This window comes from Lissotriton vulgaris, chromosome 8, assembly GCF_964263255.1.
Source record: "Lissotriton vulgaris chromosome 8, aLisVul1.2, whole genome shotgun sequence".
NCBI lineage: Eukaryota > Metazoa > Chordata > Amphibia > Caudata > Salamandridae > Lissotriton > Lissotriton vulgaris.
This window is the reverse complement of record NC_141696.1, coordinates 205970576-205988768: the sequence shown is the minus strand read 5'-3', so window position 1 is coordinate 205988768 and position 18193 is coordinate 205970576. Positions and strand designations below refer to the sequence as shown.

Sequence of the window (18193 nt, the reverse complement as noted above, 5' to 3'; positions counted from 1 at the left end):
TAAAGAGTCCTACAGGTCTATGTGAGTAAAAAGAGCTTTAGCGCAAAGAGTTTTAGCGCACAACGCTGCAACCTCAGAGCAGGCGTGCGCGCCTCTTTTGGTTTTTGATCAGGAGAGTGACCACAGTCATTAAAATAGTTTTGGGTGGATAACTAACTCCTGTTTTATATTTCACACATTACATATCTACACATCTACACTCACGAGAGCCCTTACAAGCACCGCACCCAATGGCTAAGAAAAAAGATCTCCACCAAGAAGGCCCCCGCACGGGTGCCGATCGGGTATTGCAGCGCCGACCCGGTAAGGAGCAGACCCAGGGATGAAGCAGGACACCTAGCTGGCTGGGTGTGTGAGGGTCTTTTTCTGAAAGGAGAAAAGATTTTCTCTGACTTTCATTAGCACTCAGATGCTCTTTTTACACACATAGACCTGTAGGACTCTTTAGGAACAGCATACCTTTCTTGTTGTGGTTTCGTGGGCCTGTATGCTGGACCTCTGAATTGGCCCTTAGCAGCCCACCCCCCACATATCCCTCCCAGTTGTCTCATTTCTCAAATTCAGCCAGTCCAAAACTTTTTACCTGACTCAGAGTCATCTTGCCAGATTGGAAGGACATTTTTGATGTACAGCCGCCATAGTCTCTGACCTTGTTCTCAAAAGGATTATGTGGTGAAAAAATAAAATCCTTTTTAAACTTGGAAACTTATAAACAGGCCAGAGGTGGTGCAAATGTGCTTCCCATGGAAGTCCCATGTGATTGAAGATACAGTTTTTCTTTGAATTTTTCATATTTTTTCTGAATATGATCTTTGCCAAATTCAGATTAAAGGGCATTGAAGTCTGAAATCCCTAATCTTGTTCGTAAAGAATCTCCTCAGTAACTCAAAGTTCTTCAGGGATGTTTGTATAAAGGGAAACATTATCAAGACCAACCAACATTTCTGGTTGGGGATCATCCATTGAATCCTTCAGATATGAAGGCATCTTCCCTACTTGAGGACAAAAGAAATAGTCACTAAAGAGTTTGTCCAGGACAGATCCTTTGTCTGATACAATAGGTTGATCAGGTAGGGGAAGGGGGTGGCCTGTTGCTTTTTGTACCTTTGGTAGGGTGTAAAAATATGTTACAATAGTTTTTTCTTTACAGAGAAAAACCCCCTCATATCGTGAGTTCCAGTTATTATTGGTTGCTTCCTCTACTAGGGTCATGAGCTCTTTCTGTAAGTCTGGGGTAGGATCTCTGGTCAGTATCTGATAAATACACTGGTCAGAAACGAGATGCAGGCATTCATATACCTCCTTAGTTTAAATGACTATCACTCATTCCTTATCTGCAGGCTTTATCACTATAACAGGGTTTTGTCTCAGTTCTTATATAGCCTGTCTCTCTGAGTTAGATAAAAAAATAATCTGATCATTGATATCACCAATGTGTTCTTCTTCATGGAATACCGCCTGCTCAAATGCTTCAATCTCAGGTGAAAGATGTGAGAGCATGTTACCAAGGTAGATTTTGGAAGCAATACTGTGTTCCCCTGATTAGTGGATCCTGGGACACATTGCAATTAAAAAACATCTATCATATGCATTGGGGTGAAAAAATATCTCACCCAGGCATAAAGCCAATGGATACCTCGAGATCGGGCAGTGACATCAGTGATTAGTCCAGACCAAGAGAGAGCGGTCAGGCTTCTTTTAAGGGACACCCACAAATGTTTCATCCTCCCCTATCGGGCCAAGGTTTGGTTGACCCTCAATATAACCCCCCATGCAGCTGTTCCAGTTCGACCACAGCCCCTAGCATTTTTCTGGGAGAAAACAGGGGGAAGGAAGAGTCAAACAAAGATCTTAAAAGATCGAGTGGGAGGATCTCTCAATCGGAAGATTACATGGAGCAAGATATGGGACTTCATGCCCGCGACGAGCAAAGAAGAAGTTTCTTAATGAACCTCACAGGCATTACCATGTCTCCTCAGCAGAGAGTGGGGTTTGTCCCAATAAATATGGTAGATGTTTTAACTGCATTGTGAATTGGCTGAATTCTTTAGCAAAATACGCTTGAAGGTATTTTTTGCCAAAGAAGCCCTGGGATCCACTAACGAGAGTGGGATCCACTAATCAGAGTGGCATGGGATTACGCCCAAAATGTTTTTTTGTACCTATGCTCTCACAAATAAAACCCTAGATTGCAACATTTGAGCAGGGGGTGATCCACGAAGTAGAAAACACAGTTGATACCAACCAACGGATTGACCTTTGTCTTCACCTATGTTTTCACAAGTTCATTTAGAGGTGCCACACAATTAATAGGAGAGCATGGCATGATTTACTTTAAGAATATCAGATCACAAATTGCATGTTTGAACGTGTGGAGTGCATGCTTTCACCCTCTCAATGCATGTGATTGACAATGTTGTGCATTTGTTTTACAGAAGAATCCTGGGTTCAGGAATTTAGGTGACAAGTAAGGTCTATGCATGAAATTATCATTTCACAGTTCCTAATGAGCAGGATTGAGATTGACGGTGACAGTGACTGTAGGGATCTTAGTCTTGAAAAAAGCCACTGCCCCTAAGTGGCAACTGAGTATTGGCTGAAACATGCCAACAGTTTGGAGAGACCAACTTATGGTGTTTTTGCACACTACGTAGGAAACCCACAAGAAATTAGATTTACCTATCAGTGGTAGTTTTAACGATATATTGAACCATGAATACCTTAAACTGCATTGTGAATGATAGGTAAAAACCCAAAAATCATTGCTCCACCCCTCTTTATTTTTTAATAAATGTGTTTATTTGTGTTTCAAAAAGTAAGCAGATCCACATATCATTCACAACAACAATACCCCACAGTGAGGGAGGCGAGCCAGGTACAGAGCATAAGTCACTAAACGTGGTGCATCATATAACACATCAAAAACAACAACCTAATCGTGTGCCTGCATGGTTAACTCTGCCCGAGATCTGACCCGGTTGATGGTTACATAGGGTGTGTGTTAGAGGCCCTATGATGAAACATGCCACTATTAGTGGGCGAGGGCACTCTTATCCCATAAGATGGGAACCCGAGAGGTAAATAATTTCCAAATCTTACCTTCTCAACTTCTTGGTATGTGATAGATTTTAAAGAAGTAACCAGCTATTTTGAAATTTAACCAAATGTGGGACATTCCAGAAAAATAAACTGAGAACTGGCTAATACGTTAGGGGTATGAAGAAAAGGATTGCAATCCGACACTACTCAATTAATAATGAACTGTTCTTTCCATTGTCTGTGAACAGTGGTACCGTGTGGTATATCTTTAATACTTCTACTATTATTCCTTAGGAATTTCTATTTCGGAGTAAAAAACTTTCTTAGGCACCCCACAATTGCTGTACTTTCTCTAGACCATGTTTTAAATGATAAGGGAATCTTGGTAGGGCCAATACTTTGAAAATAATTGAATCTGCTCTCTGAGCAGTGCAGTCATTTCTTGTGTGACTAGGTAGACATACATGTTATGAATTACACTACATGTGACACCAGTAAGAGGGAAGGCCACCTGAGAACATTGAGCTGCCAACATAAATCTAATCTTCAATTGAAGAAGGCAACATCCATAGGATTTATGGATAAAACCAACTTGCCCCTAAAAACAATATATAATGCAATATTTCTAGTAATACATACAGTCAGAAGTCAGTATGGATTGTGAACGAGGCAAAAGCTCTACTGCTTCACAAGGATCACTTGTCATTTAAAAAGAATTTTTTATGATAGGAAGGCCAGCTAATGGTGCACAAGTGCCTGTGAAACGTGCACGTTTCCAGCCTTCCTTCTGGTGATTGAGAAATTCTCTGAAAAGTGTAGCGTATAAGTGAAGTAGTCCTATTTTTAGATTTGGCATTAGTAAAGGCCTTTGATTTTACTAAAATAACATGTAGAGTATACCTACTTAAAGAGGCTTTTAGTTAGCTCTCTTCCTCCAGTGGTCTCCTGCTGTGTTCTTCATCTGTTGCTTCCACACATTACAGTACACAGCACGGGGCAATCGGTCAGACTACTTCAGCCACTGGCAAAATTCACTTTTAGTGACTGCATTTTGCTCTTTGACAAGAAGCATATCCACACAAAAAGCAGTTACTTTCAGTGTCAGACTTTAAGTGTTTAAGTTAGTGTTGTACTGGCGCTTACAGCCTGATGATAATGTCTTTTGATGTGAGCACAAGGTACATTCCAGCTATATTAGTTCCAGTCTCCTCCTAATCTATTAGTAAATTCAGTGGCGAAGCTAGGCCTGTTGCCACCCATGGCGGTCACAGCATTTGCTGCTGGGCTGCGTCCGTAAGAGCGGGAGCTATGGGGTGCTGGTGGCCCCAGCGTTTGCCGGCTGCAGGTAAGAGTGGGGAGGACTGCTATGCCACTGAGTAAATTCCTTCTGGGTTGGCCTTTGTTTACCTGACAGCTGCTATGTCACAGCATAGCTGATTTTATCCATTTGAAAATGCCCTTGATAAAGTATGCATTCAATGAAATGCATTATAACTGCACTCCTGTGGGTCACTTTATGATATATCTTAATTGAGGACTACATTCACACTTGCCGCCCAATGTGGTCTATATGTCCTGCTTGTGTGGCGTTCTAGTTGGCTTTCAGTGCTCTTGTATGTTGTACTTATATAGAAAACGATTTTTAAAAACCATGACACAATAAAACTAGAATTACCAACAGCCTGGTGGCCAGCACCAGACCTACTGGCTTTGAAAATACTTGTTTAGAGCTAAATTTTCTTTTGGTGCAGTTGTCTGCCATGCCCTAATTTCCTGGAATCTCTGAAAAAAAAACGTCCTTCTTTAGCCTTCATGTAATCATTGGCATTCCTTCTGGTTGTGGCCTGAACTATAAATAACCAAGTTCTTCCTGTTCAACACAGCCAACCACAGGTCGTGACCTGCAGTCCTCTTACTCCCTCCATGGTTTGAGCGCATGCACTGGCCTTCAGCACCACCTACCAATTGGGAAAAATATAAAAGGGATATCCTGCATCCTGGACTAGGGGATGCCAAATGTCTGACAAGCTGTGTGTGACATCTGTTTATTGACATTGACTGATCATTCCCTTCTCACTACTTAACCCAATCTTTAATTGTATAATTCACAGTGATGAGGTCTTCATCGAGGTGCTTTCTTAGTTGTAGGTAAAGCACTGCATCTTAATAAAAATTAAAAGTTGCTAAAGCCCTCCTGCCATCGATTCAAAATATAAATAAAAATGTGTACAACTATATATCCAGAAAGATCTTGGACTCTGGAGGATCTGTGGCTATCTTCCTCCTAGACCTCAGTGCAGCCTTCGATACGGTGAATCACCGTACCCTTGTACACCTACTCAAAAAACTGGGAGTAACAGGTAGGGCCTTTTCCCGGCTGGAATTGTTCCTCGAGGAAGATATTTTCAGGTGTTTGAAGGCAACACCCACTCACGACCACTTCCTCTACAGCGTGGGGTTCCTCAGGGCTCCTCCCTGAACCCCACACTTTTTAACATGTATATGTCCCCATTGGCCGAGATAGTTGCACCCTCGGAATTCAACTTATCACCTATGCAGACGACATGCAGCTCATTGTGGCACTAAACCAGGCAGAGCAGGCCCCCGCAAAACTGAGCTCCTGTCTTAAAGCAGTCGCCAGCTGAATGAGTCAGTCACACCTTAAACTCAATGGCGACAAGACGGAGCTCATGCTGTTGGGTAATCAAGCAATCTTCAACTCACATACATCATGCATGCATGGGACCCGTCCCAATCCCTAAAAAGGAAATAAAGAGTCTGTGCGTTTGGCTTGACCTTGAGCTCACTTTTAGAGCCCAAGCAAGAAAAACAGCTGCCACTTGCTTTGGCCTTCTGAGGTCAACATGGAAAATACTGCCCCTCCTACCTGAGAACTCTAAAAAAATCTTAATTCAAGGCCTCATCTTATCAAGGCTGGACTATGGAAACGCCCTTTATCTATGAGCCCCAACCTCTGTTATTCACAAACTACAGGTAGTCCAGAACTCAGCCCCAAGACAACTTACTGGCACTAACCTCCGTTCCTCAGCTAAACTGGCCTTAAAAACACTCCATTGGCTCTGCATGGCACACTGACCCCCCATTTTCAAAAATCTCATTAAACCCTACACATCAACCAGAAACCTTCGCTCCATTGACCTTTTCCTAGCCGAGATCCCCAGAATCAGGTGGGCCCGCACAGGAGGGCGTTGTTCCTCCTTCAACGCACCCAGGCTCTGGAACTCCCTCCCTCTCCCCATCCGCCATGAAACCAATTACCTCTCATTCCGCAGACAATTAAAAACATGGCTCTTCCCAAAATAATTCCATCTGCTCCTTACCGCATGCCCAAAGCGCTGGGATACTTTTGGGTAGCCATGCACTATATAAGAGCATATTCTAATCTATTCTTCTTCTATATCATACACAGGAACAAAGCCCAGTACCTGATCGCAAGAGAACCTGAATTAACTATGCCATAACAGGGATTGTCTTTATTGGAAGACTTAAAACAGTTCAGATGGTTGGGCCAATATTCAGGATGTGTGCCAGCAAGTGTCTAGAAGGATCTAGCTTCTGTGAGCCAATGGCGGAGGCGGTGTAGCTATCATCCATCGAGAACACCTCCACTGCAAAACCCACGACGCACAGATTACCGACGCAGAAAGTCTGCATTTTACCGTTACACTCAACCCAACCACTTCTCTAACAGGACTCCTTGTTTACCGCCCCCCTGGCCTCCCAGGCCCCTTCGCCTGCTCTCTTCTAGACCTAGTCACAACTCATGCCCACTCCCTATCAAACTATATGATAGTTGGGGACCTGAACATCCACCTAGAAGATCCGGCCAACTCGGTAGCCAATGATCTGATTCAAGACCTAGCGGCTTTTGACATCCACCTATTAAACTCCGGAGCCACCCACATCAAGGGCCACCTATTAGACCCTGTGTTTACCAGCTCGCCCTCGATGCTAGCGAAGGAGGCCCTTCCCCTCCCTTGGACAGACCACTTCCTTGTCCCCTTCCAATTACCTGGTACCTTCAGGAAAAACCGAATACCCCCCACCTTCAGTAAGGACAGGACCTGGTCCAGACTCCCCACGGAAGAATGGGCTAAGACCCTTGAAAAAAACATCCCTGCTCACGCTGGAGACCCAACCACGGCAGACAGAAGATTCAGGGACTGGATTACCACCTCCCTAGACTTAGTACTCCCACTCAGAAATAGGGAAGACAAAAACGGCAAACATGGCTCAGCACCATGGTATTCCGCAGATCTCAGAACACTTCGCAAAAACTGCAAAAAAGCCGAACGACTCTGGAGAAAAAATTGGCAACATGCCAACAAAGAAGCCTACCAGTCTACGGTCAAACTCTACAAAGAGGCCATTAAATCAGCCAAAGCCTCATACTATGATACGCGAATACAAGAAGCATCTAATTCAGCCCGAGAATCCTTTTTAATCGTTAAGGAGCTGATCAAGGTCCCCATCACTTCCCCCTCCAACACCCCTAAAGTTGACAGAAGTAATGAGCTAGCGAACTTTTTCAACGATAAAATCACCCGCATCCTGGCCTCCCTCCCACCCCCCAGCTCCCCCAGCCTCACGGAAAGCCTTACACCCCTCGACCAGACTGAAAGCATCCGTCGCCCCACGCTTCAGACATTCCGACCTGTCACCCCCCTAGAGGTCGAGCGAACCCTAACAAAAATGAAAAGTGGATCACCCTTGGACCCAGCACCAATCAGGTTCCTCAAGACCGTAGCCTCAGTAATCGTACTACCATCACGGATCTCATCAACTGCTCGTTCGCTCACGGAACTGTTCCCGATAGCTGGAAGAGTGCTGTGGTTAAAGCACTCTTAAAAAAACCTCAGCTAGATCCATCGGACCTGTCCAACTACAGACCAATATCTCTACTCCCTGGCATCAGCAAAGTCACTGAGAAACTGGTAAACATCCAACTATCCCAGTTCCTTGAAACTAATAACCTGCTTCGACAATCCCAAACCGGATTTCGCCCGGGCCATGGAACGGACACCGCACTCCTCGCAGTCATTGAAGAGGCAAGGGGCTTACTGGATTCAGGAGGATCAGTGGCAGTGATCCTCCTGGATCTAAGTGCAGCCTTTGACACGGTCAACCACCGTGTCCTTCTGCATAGACTGGCGGATGCAGGACTTACTGGGACAGCAATCAAATGGATCGAATCCGTTCTTACAGGACGCACTTTCCAAGTGTGGGACGATAATCACCACTCATCCACCCTCCCACTCACCAGCGGCGTCCCCCAGGGCTCTTCCCTGAGCCCGACGCTTTTTAATGTCTATATGGCCCCCCTCGAGGACGTGGTAACACCATTTAACATAAAAATGGTGAGTTACGCCGACGACACCCAACTAGTCGTCTCCTTGTCCCAGTTGATTGACCATCCTGAAAATCTGACTAACTGCCTCATAGGTATCCACAACTGGATGAATGACTCATCACTAAAATTGAATGGGACAAAGACAGAAGTGATGCTACTTGGCAAGCAATGGACGACTCTCCCTCCTACACTATGGCCCGATGTGTTCGGAGAAATCCCCCCCCCAAAACGCGAAATCAAGACTCTCGGGGTGTGACTTGAACCACAGCTCACGATGAAAACCCAAGCAACCAAAACCTCGGGCACATGCTTTGGGCTCATGCGCACGACCCGTAAAATCCTGCCCTTACTTCCACCTATGTCCAGGAAGCTCCTCATCCAGGGACTAGTGCTGTCCCGCCTGGACTACAGCAACCTGGTCTACTTGGGAGCCCCCGAGTCTACTATCACGAAACTCCAGCGGACACAGAACGCGGCAGCACGCATGCTTACTAACACTCCCTCCAGAACGTCCGCCAAGCCAGCCCTCAAAGCCCTGCACTGGCTCCCCGTGCGCCAAAGGGTGCACTTTAAAGCAATGTGTACAACACACAAGCTTTACAACGGATCTGGTCCAGCGATTCTCAGTAAAATGATTACACCTTACACAGCAACCAGATCCCTACGATCTCAAAATGAGAACTTAGTCAGCACCCCCAGATTCAAAAGAACCCGCACAGGAGGTCGACAATTCTCCGTTCAAGCGGCTAAGGGCTGGAACGCACTCCCTCGCTCCCTCAGACTAGAATCCAACTACCTGGCTTTTCGCAAAAAACTTAAGACCCATTTGTTTCCTAAATAACACCCTTCTGTCGCTCTCCCCCCTCTCTCCCCCTCATCAGGATTTCAAGTTACATAGCGTGGGGATGCCCTTGGGTCACCAGGCGCTTTAGAAATCGCTAAAATAAAAATAAAAAAATAAAAAAATGAGAAAAAAACAGACGCAATACTTGCAATACTCAAAGTTGTTACCTCTTTTGTCAGATTATACACCAGTTTGTATAGTAGTGGCGTACAGTCAACTCTTAAGGTGTAGTTGCCTGAAAGAAAATATATATATTTTTAAGTATAGACATAGGCTCATCATTGCACGCATTTTAGAAATATCTTTTGAAACAGAGTTAGTGAAAATGATAGGATGGCATTTTGTACTCCAGGACACTCAGACGAGAGACAAATAAAAATACAACTTTTTGCAGTAAAACAGTTTAATTAAACTGCTGTTTGATACATATTTTTACACAAACGTACAATTATCCATGACTTTGTAACAACAGCAATATTTAGCGCGACAAGAGCCAAGCTCAATTTCTCTACGTCATTTGCAACCTCAAATTGGAAAGGAAACACTTTGTAAATGTGCATTTCACAACCATTCCTAGCCCACATTAAATGCACCCATTAACAAGCAAGGTAAAGGGTAGAGAACAGAGTCATGAGTAAGCCATATACAACACAATGACTAGACAATATTTAGGAATTAAATTTCACTTCTTTATCAGAAGGTTAATTAAAGCTCTGGATTCATCACATTTGAGAGACCCTTCCCTTGGCAAATACACAGAACAATGCCATTTTAAAGTACCTGGTGTACAGTGTAATTCTCTCCCACCTGCTTGTTTTCCACCCCCCTCTAAAAAAAGATAGCTGGCCATCTGACACCTTCTGCTCGTGGACATATGCCTCATTCCTCCTTGAAAAATCATCATCAAACATCTTAGGCACATTTGTGACCTGCAGTTTCCCAAGCTGGGGTGACTAGATCCGGGATGTGCAGATTTGGTCATCTAAGATGCAGAAACACCAGGCCTCCTTAAACAGTGTACAGATCTGAAGCTGGTGAAACTGTGGGCAGAGGCAAAGCCCGCCCAAAGCACCACAGGAGCCTGTGGCAAATGTAAAGGAAAGGGGCCCATTATTTGGTCGGGAAGGGAGAATGACATGCGGAAAAGGACCAGGCGTCCCCAGGCTCCAGGAGGAATAACTTGCAGTGTCCATTCTTTGGTGCACTCCTAGAAACTGCAATTGGAGATCCTGTCCCCTGATGTCCCAGCACCAAACAATTGCTAACTTGTTATGAGTCAAGTCAAGTCAAGTCAGAGAATTTGTATAGCGCACTACATACCCAGAGGGTCTCAAGGCGCTAGAGGGGGGGTGGGGAATTACTTGTCGAAAATCCACGTTTTAAGTTGCTTTCTGAATGCTAGGTGGTTCTGGGTAAGGCGAAGGTAAGTGGGAAGTGAGTTCCAGGTTTTAGCTGCCAGGTAGGAGAAGGATCTACCTCCCATGGTGGTTTTGTTGATGCGAGGTACAGTGGCAAGGGCTTGGTTGGATGATCGTAGCTGGCGGGAGGGGGTGTAGAAGGACAGTCGTGTGTTGAGGCATTCTGGTCCGATTTCGTAGAGTGCTTTGTGTGCGTGGGTTAGGAGCCGGAAAGTGATCCTCTTATTGACGGGAAGCCAGTGGAGGTTTTTCAGGTGACCAGAGATATGTTCTTTACGTGGGATGTCTAATATGAGCCTGGCTGAGGCGTTTTGGATTCGTTGGAGTCTTTTCTGGAGTTTAGCGGTAGTCCCGGCGTAGAGGGTGTTTCCATAGTCCAGTCGGCTCGTGACCAGAGCGTGGGTGACCGTTTTCCTAGTTTCGGTGGGGATCCAACGAAATGTTTTTTTGAGCATGCGAAGAATGTTGAAGCAGGATGAGGAGACGGCGTTGACTTGTCTGTTCATTGATAGTGAGGAATCCAGGATGACGCCCAGGTTCCGTGCGTGGTCTGTCGGGATGGGTGCTTTTCCAAGGGCTTCTGGCCACCAAGAGTCGTCCCATGCGGAGGGGGAGGTACCTAAGATGAGGACTTCTGTTTTATCTGAGTTCAGTTTCAGACGGCTGTGTTTCATCCATTCGGCTACTTCTTTCATTCCTTCGTGTAGGTTAGTTTTGGCGGTGCTAGGGTCATTGGTGAGTGATAGGATCAGTTGAGTGTCATCCGCGTAGGAGATGATGTTGAGGTTGTGTTGGCGTGCGATGACCGCGAGGGGGCTCATGTACACGTTGAAGAGGGTGGGGCTGAGTGAAGATCCTTGTGGTACGCCGCAGATGACTTCAGTGGCCTCTGACTTGAATGGTGGAAGGCGGACTCTCTGTGTTCTTCCGGTGAGGAACGAGGTGATCCATTCTAGTGCTTTTCCTTGGATTCCGATGTTTCTGAGGCGCTGTAGAAGGGTGCTATGGCAGACTGTGTCGAAGGCTGCGGAGAGGTCGAGGAGGATGAGGGCGACTGTGTCTCCATTGTCCAGTAGAGTTCGAATGTCGTCTGTTGCTGCGATGAGGGCGGTCTCAGTGCTGTGTTTTGCTCGGAAGCCGGACTGTGAGGAGTCGAGGGATTTGTTGGCTTCGAGGAAGGCGGCGAGCTGGTTGTTGACAGCTTTTTCGATGACTTTGGCCGGGAATGGAAGGAGCGAGATGGGGCGGTAATTTTTGAGTTCAGTGGGGTCCGCTGTGGGTTTTTTCAGAAGGGCGCTGAGTTCAGCGTGTTTCCAGCTTTCCGGGAAGGTGGCGGAGTTGAAGGAGCAGTTGATGACGTCTCGGAGGTGCGGTGCTATGATGGAGTCTGCTTTGTTGAAGATGTGGTGAGGGCAAGGGTCTGTGGGGGATCCTGAGTGGATGGAGTTCATCAGGCGGATGGTGTCCTCAGTGGAGATTGGGTTCCAGTCATTAAGGATGTTCGAGGGGGGTGAAGGTCCAGCAGATGGTTGGGTGGGTTGGTCTCCGGGTTGGTTGTCGAAGCTGTTGTGGATGTCTGCAATTTTGTTGTGGAAGAATGAAGCTAGGGAGTCGCAGAGGGCTTGAGAGGGGGTGATGTCGTTAGAGTTGGCCGAGGGATTGGTAAATTCCTTGACGATGTTGAAAAGTTCCTTGCTGTTGTGGGCGTTGTTATCTAGTCGTTGTTATCTAGGACTCCTAATGTTCTTCCTCTTTCCTTCAGCCCCACCAATCTCCCCCCGCATCCATATACAAACTTAGAAAAAAAACATACAGTCCCTCAATCCTCTGTGCAATTACCATCTTAACTTCTCATTCACTCTCAATAACCAATTGCTCTGGTAAACCAACTCAATAAACATGTGCTAGCCACGGCGCTCGCTCACATGCTACCCAGCCCACACATGTTTAATCTACTTATGTCGCATCGTCCTCTCCTCTAAAGCCCTTGAGGTTGTGAAGGGAGATAGTATGAGGTGAAAAACCAACTCTTCCCTTGCTTCGTTTGGACCTGTAACAACTCATGGCAAGGCAGGTGGGGGGCAGCTCTAGAGCACCTGCCACTTCTCAACACTCCTTGAGTCTGTACATAATTGTAAGAGGAAAGGACAGGCACACAGGAGGTAGGAGTGGCTCTGCAGCACTAACTACCCTGCAGGTAGATCAGGTCTACACGCATTAAAGGGATGTGGAACAAATGCTGACCACACCAGAGGCCTGTTCCCCACATGCCTTGGTTCCAAGGAGGCCACATGCCTGGAGAGCCACATATCTCCGCCTTTCCATCGTTCAGGTGGGGAAGCCTAGCAAGGCAGCTGCAGGCTCTATGGCATTCTCGCAAGGTGAATAAATGCTGTTATATATGGGTACTAATACCACTGTTGTATATAATCCGCTCTATTGAAGTCATTTACAACACACAAAACTCCTGGACTCCTTTAAATACTAAACAGAAATAAATCCGTTCACATGAATGTTGCGAACAACCTAACGACAGACACACTTGTGACGATGCCAGGCAGTGCAGGGCACAACGGCCTTCATTGGACTCATTATTCGAGTGATAATTGGATAGATTTCACAGGGACATCACTGCTTCAGCTTTGTGTCCCACAGAGCCCATGCCTCTCTGTGATGCTGGGTCTAACAAAACATTATAGGAGATTATGTGGACATGAGAAGAGAACAGCAGGGTGGTTCCCATGCAACAGAGAATGTAAACTAAACAACATCCATTACTGACTCAGCTGTATTGTGATAGCTCATGCAGCAAAATAAGCCCCCAGTAGTTCTGTGAGTGTGGTGCACAGCCAGCCTCGAGCACTGCACAGTCCATAACAAAAGTCATTTTCTAGGTAACTGCAAGCACTTGAATATCATCAGTGGCAGGAAGAAAAGAACATATTTAAAAGCAGAAAGAAAACCCAGAAGTTGCCAGTTTTTAATGAAAGAATTGGTGACAATACCACAACTTTGCAGCTATATGCAATGGTGCAGTGTGCAGCACAGTGCAAAATCCAACACCTTATATAACAAGCGGCCTCCTGCTTTACAAACATGGCATAGCTACACTCTGTAAGACCAGTGCAACAATAGTGCGTGACACAGAACGGTTATTTTCCAATGTGATGGTGGAGAATGATAAAGATAGTAAAAGGTTTGAATACAGACCATTGTTCCTGGAAAAGGAAGCACACTCCCCTCCACTATGTGGAAAGACCAGTCACATGGGCTAGGTAGCAGATGAGCGAACCCGGTGACTAGCACATGTTCATTAAGGAGGACTTCCAGAACACTTGGAGCATCATTAGGCTGGCGGGCAGACTTTGTCCGCCCGCCATCCTGCCAGAAAACGGGACCGCCCGTCATATGTTTTGTGGTCCCGTGGGGGAGATTAGGATGCGTCCGCCACACAGGCGGGTGCATCACGCATCATTAACATTGCGGCGGGCGGTGCCTTCCACAGCACCCGCCGCAATGGTAAAAATGCATGTTGTGCATTTGCATGCACAAAGTGACAGGCACCGCGCGGTGCCTGCTGCATTGTGCATGCAAATGAAGGGGGGTACAATAGGTACCCCCAATGTGCACCCCCCACCCCCAACAGCAAAGACCGGAAGCCTTTCCATGGCGCCAACGCCTTCACGAAAAGGCTCATTAGCTCATTACCTCATTACCGCACTCATCATAATATGGATGGCGGTGTCTCACAGACACCGCCACCATATTGTGATCTTTTTCCGCCCGGTCAACAAGTCGACCGGCGGAAAACCGGCAGACGGTTTTTCCGTCCGCCGGGGTCTCGCGCCGTGCTAATATGGCGGGGGGAAATGGGAGGCAGGCGGAGGGAAATGTAGGGCGGATCGCCACCGCCATGCTGACAGTGACGATCTGCCCTTCATCGTAATCTGCCCCATAGATATTTGGGTGATAATCCTACAGCTTATCCAGTTTGACAACACAGAGATTTTTAGAAATTGGCATAAAGGTGTAGTACGTATAATTCCTACACAACTGCTCCTTTCCGATGACTGGAAGGGAATGTTGCTCCCTGCACTGCCTCGCGTGTGTACCCAAGAAATAGTGTTGTACCCCAATATATCAACTGGTATTATTGAATAAAAAGGCAATTCTATATGCATGTACAAGGCATTACAGGAAGGAAGAAGGGAGACTCAGGTTATTTGGTTTTGGAAGTGCTCATGGCATCATATATTTGGTTATAGCAATTTATACAATACAGTTACATCAGCACTGTGGGAATAAATTACAAAGACAACCCAAAAGCAATAGGTTGATCAATTTTCAGCGCAACTCACGACGCATTTGTCTCTATGGTTCTCTAAAAGAATTTGAATAATACCATTCAAACACCTCAAAACTTTTAAAGATGAACCATAACTTCGTATATATTCTTCTTCACATTTGTCACTCTGCGCCTTTCACTGTTCTTCACCTAAGTGTCACTTGGGCCATCACTTTTCCTGTCACGAGAACAATGTGCACCTATTGCTTTTGGGTTGCCTTCGCAATTTATTCCCACAGTGCTAATATTTTATGGGTTTATGCTCCTGTTGCTTTCCACTACAGTACCCCAATGTATTACATCATAACTGCTGCAAGATGGCCAACAAAGAGGGCACTCTGAAACTAATTCTTAATGCAGGGCTCAAGCGCGTCATACATTCCTGACTTACTTAAGCTATCCTGCCCCGTAAACCTTCATGCTTGAAGACGGGATAAAGAGGACGACCATCAGCCTTCACAGAAACCTCGATGTAGCTTGCTTTTCAATCTTAGATCAGATATGTTTGTTGATCATAGATCTCGAGCCTCAATGAGATAAAAGTCTCCCAGGCCACAATGTTCTGGTACCATACTAATGTACATTTTGTTTTGACTATTTGAGAAGCGGTCCCTGCTAAATGGATCCACTCAAAGTGCACTTCCACATCCAATGATCTCTGCAGCAAGTATTCCACAAGATCCCTTAGTCACTGCCCATAAACATACCTCTTCTGTATATGCTCATAACTAAGGACCCATTCACCTGTTAGAAATGTCTACTCAAATCCACTGTACCCATAATTTAGCCAATTTACAATGATCTCAAGCTAATACTGGATTCCACTTTCTAGGGATTGTTCTCTAACATTATGAAGCTGGCATTTTACTCTCACTACCTCATGTAAATTTGCAACCCTGCTACCTTATGCCTACTGCATGGATCACTCTTATTACCTACTCTGTACAGACTCAATTGCTAACATACCTCTGCAAGTAGATCCCTCTATATTTTGATAGCTATGTAATGTCAGTGATATATGCACATAAATAGGTTACCTGTCATTTTTGTAACAAAATCCTCAAGATATTATAAGGTCGGAAAAAAGCAAGACACAAATTTTGCATGAATTAATCCGACAGGAAGCACATATGTAGTAAGAAAAAAAGCATTAGGGTAATTTTTAAGATATTATAATGTGAAGTGTCAGACCATGTTTGGGAGGGGGGGGCCACAGCGCAGTCCAGGGCTACTGGGCCCCAATTACAGTTAATATCGCATGTCACTGGTGTCCTAGGGCCAGTCCTACTATTTATTTTTCTGGTTTTAAATAAGGCAAATTTGGACCAAGGGCATCAGGGTGCTTTACAAGAGAAAATAAGGCTAACAATCAACATGAAAAATAACAAAAACGCAACAAAGACCATGCACTGATCCAGTAGTTTGATTCAGTGGAGAAAGGTCAGGTAGCTTGGAAAGATTAGGGATGTGGAGAAGTGATTATAGCTTAGTCCAAATTCTCTCTCAAAGTGGAAGATTTTAAGATCCTTTTTAAATTTAGCAAAACTCAAGCTTGGGAGAAGAGCTGGTGTTAGGGGGTGTTATTGTATGAATGTTGGAGGTTCCAGCAGGAAGGCTTCAACATTTCTCATTCACCATTGAGCGCCAACGATTTTCAGTGTTCCAACCAAGTAGGATGCTGCGGACAGCAATGATCAATAAATTCCCCCACCAAACTCGGTTAGCCAAAGGTTCATTGCAAATGTCTCTCAGGCGTATGGAACAACCTGATGCGGTGCACACTCGGCATTACCAAGTGTGAAAATGCTGACGGATGGGGCATGGGACGAGCTATTGTACTCACTGGGGCACTATCGCCTTTTTCTCTCAATGGTCAGTCCACTGGCACAGCAGTTGTCCAATGAAAAAACCTCAACAAATCTACTTCAGTGGTTGTGGTGAAAGGATCTTGCTCCTTAAGTCTGTTGCACCAATTTAATCCCTGAAGTGCAACAAAGGTAGAGACAAAACAGGATGTCTACAACCTTCTCCACAGTGGCCTTCAAATGGAGAAGTTTTTACTTTGCAGTTGACGAAGGCGAGTCGGACATGACCGATCAGTTCAAATTGAATAGGCAGTTAGGCAGAAATGACCAGGGTATTCTAGGCCCTTCATAGGTCTTCTTTGCACTCTCCCATGTTTCCTCTGCTTTCTTCATGCCACTCCTCTCTCCATGCTCGGCAGTTACATTTTCTTCCAGAGACAGGCAGACTCCTGTGGGACAAGGCTCTCTCCTCTCCACTTTCAGCAGGCAGGCAGGCACCTGCCAGAGCAACTGGCAGGCCCATAGCTTTTTCCAGCAAGGCTTACAGAAATGAAGTGCTATCCAAACAGCTTTGGAGAGACTCAAGGAACACGGTGGCTATTCTTCTAAGGCAGTGAAACAACTTGAACTAGAACAAAGTGGGGATGTTGGAACCCACTTTGATATGGTATTTTGAAACAGAAAATGTATCTCCACTTTGTGTTTTGAAACTGGTTGAGCCTACTTTCTTTGAAAAGTCCATATTTCCTCCGAAGCACGGACAAGTTATTTGTTCAAGGAGAACAGCAGAAATGATGATGCTGGCTCCAAGCAGGAGCAAGTGTGAAGCACTGCACCTGGCTCTAATTAGCCTTCCAGGATGGGACACTCAAAGTAAAATAAAGGGCTATGTTTTTTTTCTCCCTGAAGCTTCTGTTTCACTAGAAATTGTTTCTGCAGACTGGGCCCATTCTACTAAGGAAGCACTAACCAAAAATCCCTGACTGAAAAGTTCACCAAGGTTTTCTAAAGGGAGTCCTGTGGCCATCCTTACTCACTTTTTCAGGATACAAGCAGTACACTTCCACTCTCAGTGGGCTATTTTCCAACCTCTATTTTGTGACACATACGACTAGGGACAATCCAACATGTATCATTCTTCCCTCTTTAACACACAAATACTCATACTGGCACCTTTGTGCCGCACTGTCCTATATCTCATCTGGAGACTCATCCCCAGAAGGCATGTTGGAGACAGGCTAAACAAAGTCACATGAAAGGCTGAACAATAGACACCTTAGAAAAAACAGCGCATCGAAATTGGTAAAGAGAATAAAGGCGCTACAGACTAGGGCATTTTTGAACAGTGAGGCTGAGGCAACAGGATGGAGG

The 18193-nt window shown here is 45.4% G+C and overlaps 1 protein-coding gene across 1 annotated transcript in view; it reads right to left on the bottom strand.

Moving 5' to 3' along the window:
- LOC147696877 (N-acetylated-alpha-linked acidic dipeptidase 2-like) overlaps positions 1 to 18193 on the bottom strand; it is a 699908-nt gene that overhangs the window by 59113 nt on the left and 622602 nt on the right. Inside the window, exon 15 of the mRNA XM_086933985.1 lies at positions 9422 to 9489. Coding sequence (XP_086790111.1) covers positions 9422 to 9489 — 68 coding nt within the window. The remainder of the gene's footprint in view (positions 1 to 9421; positions 9490 to 18193) is intronic.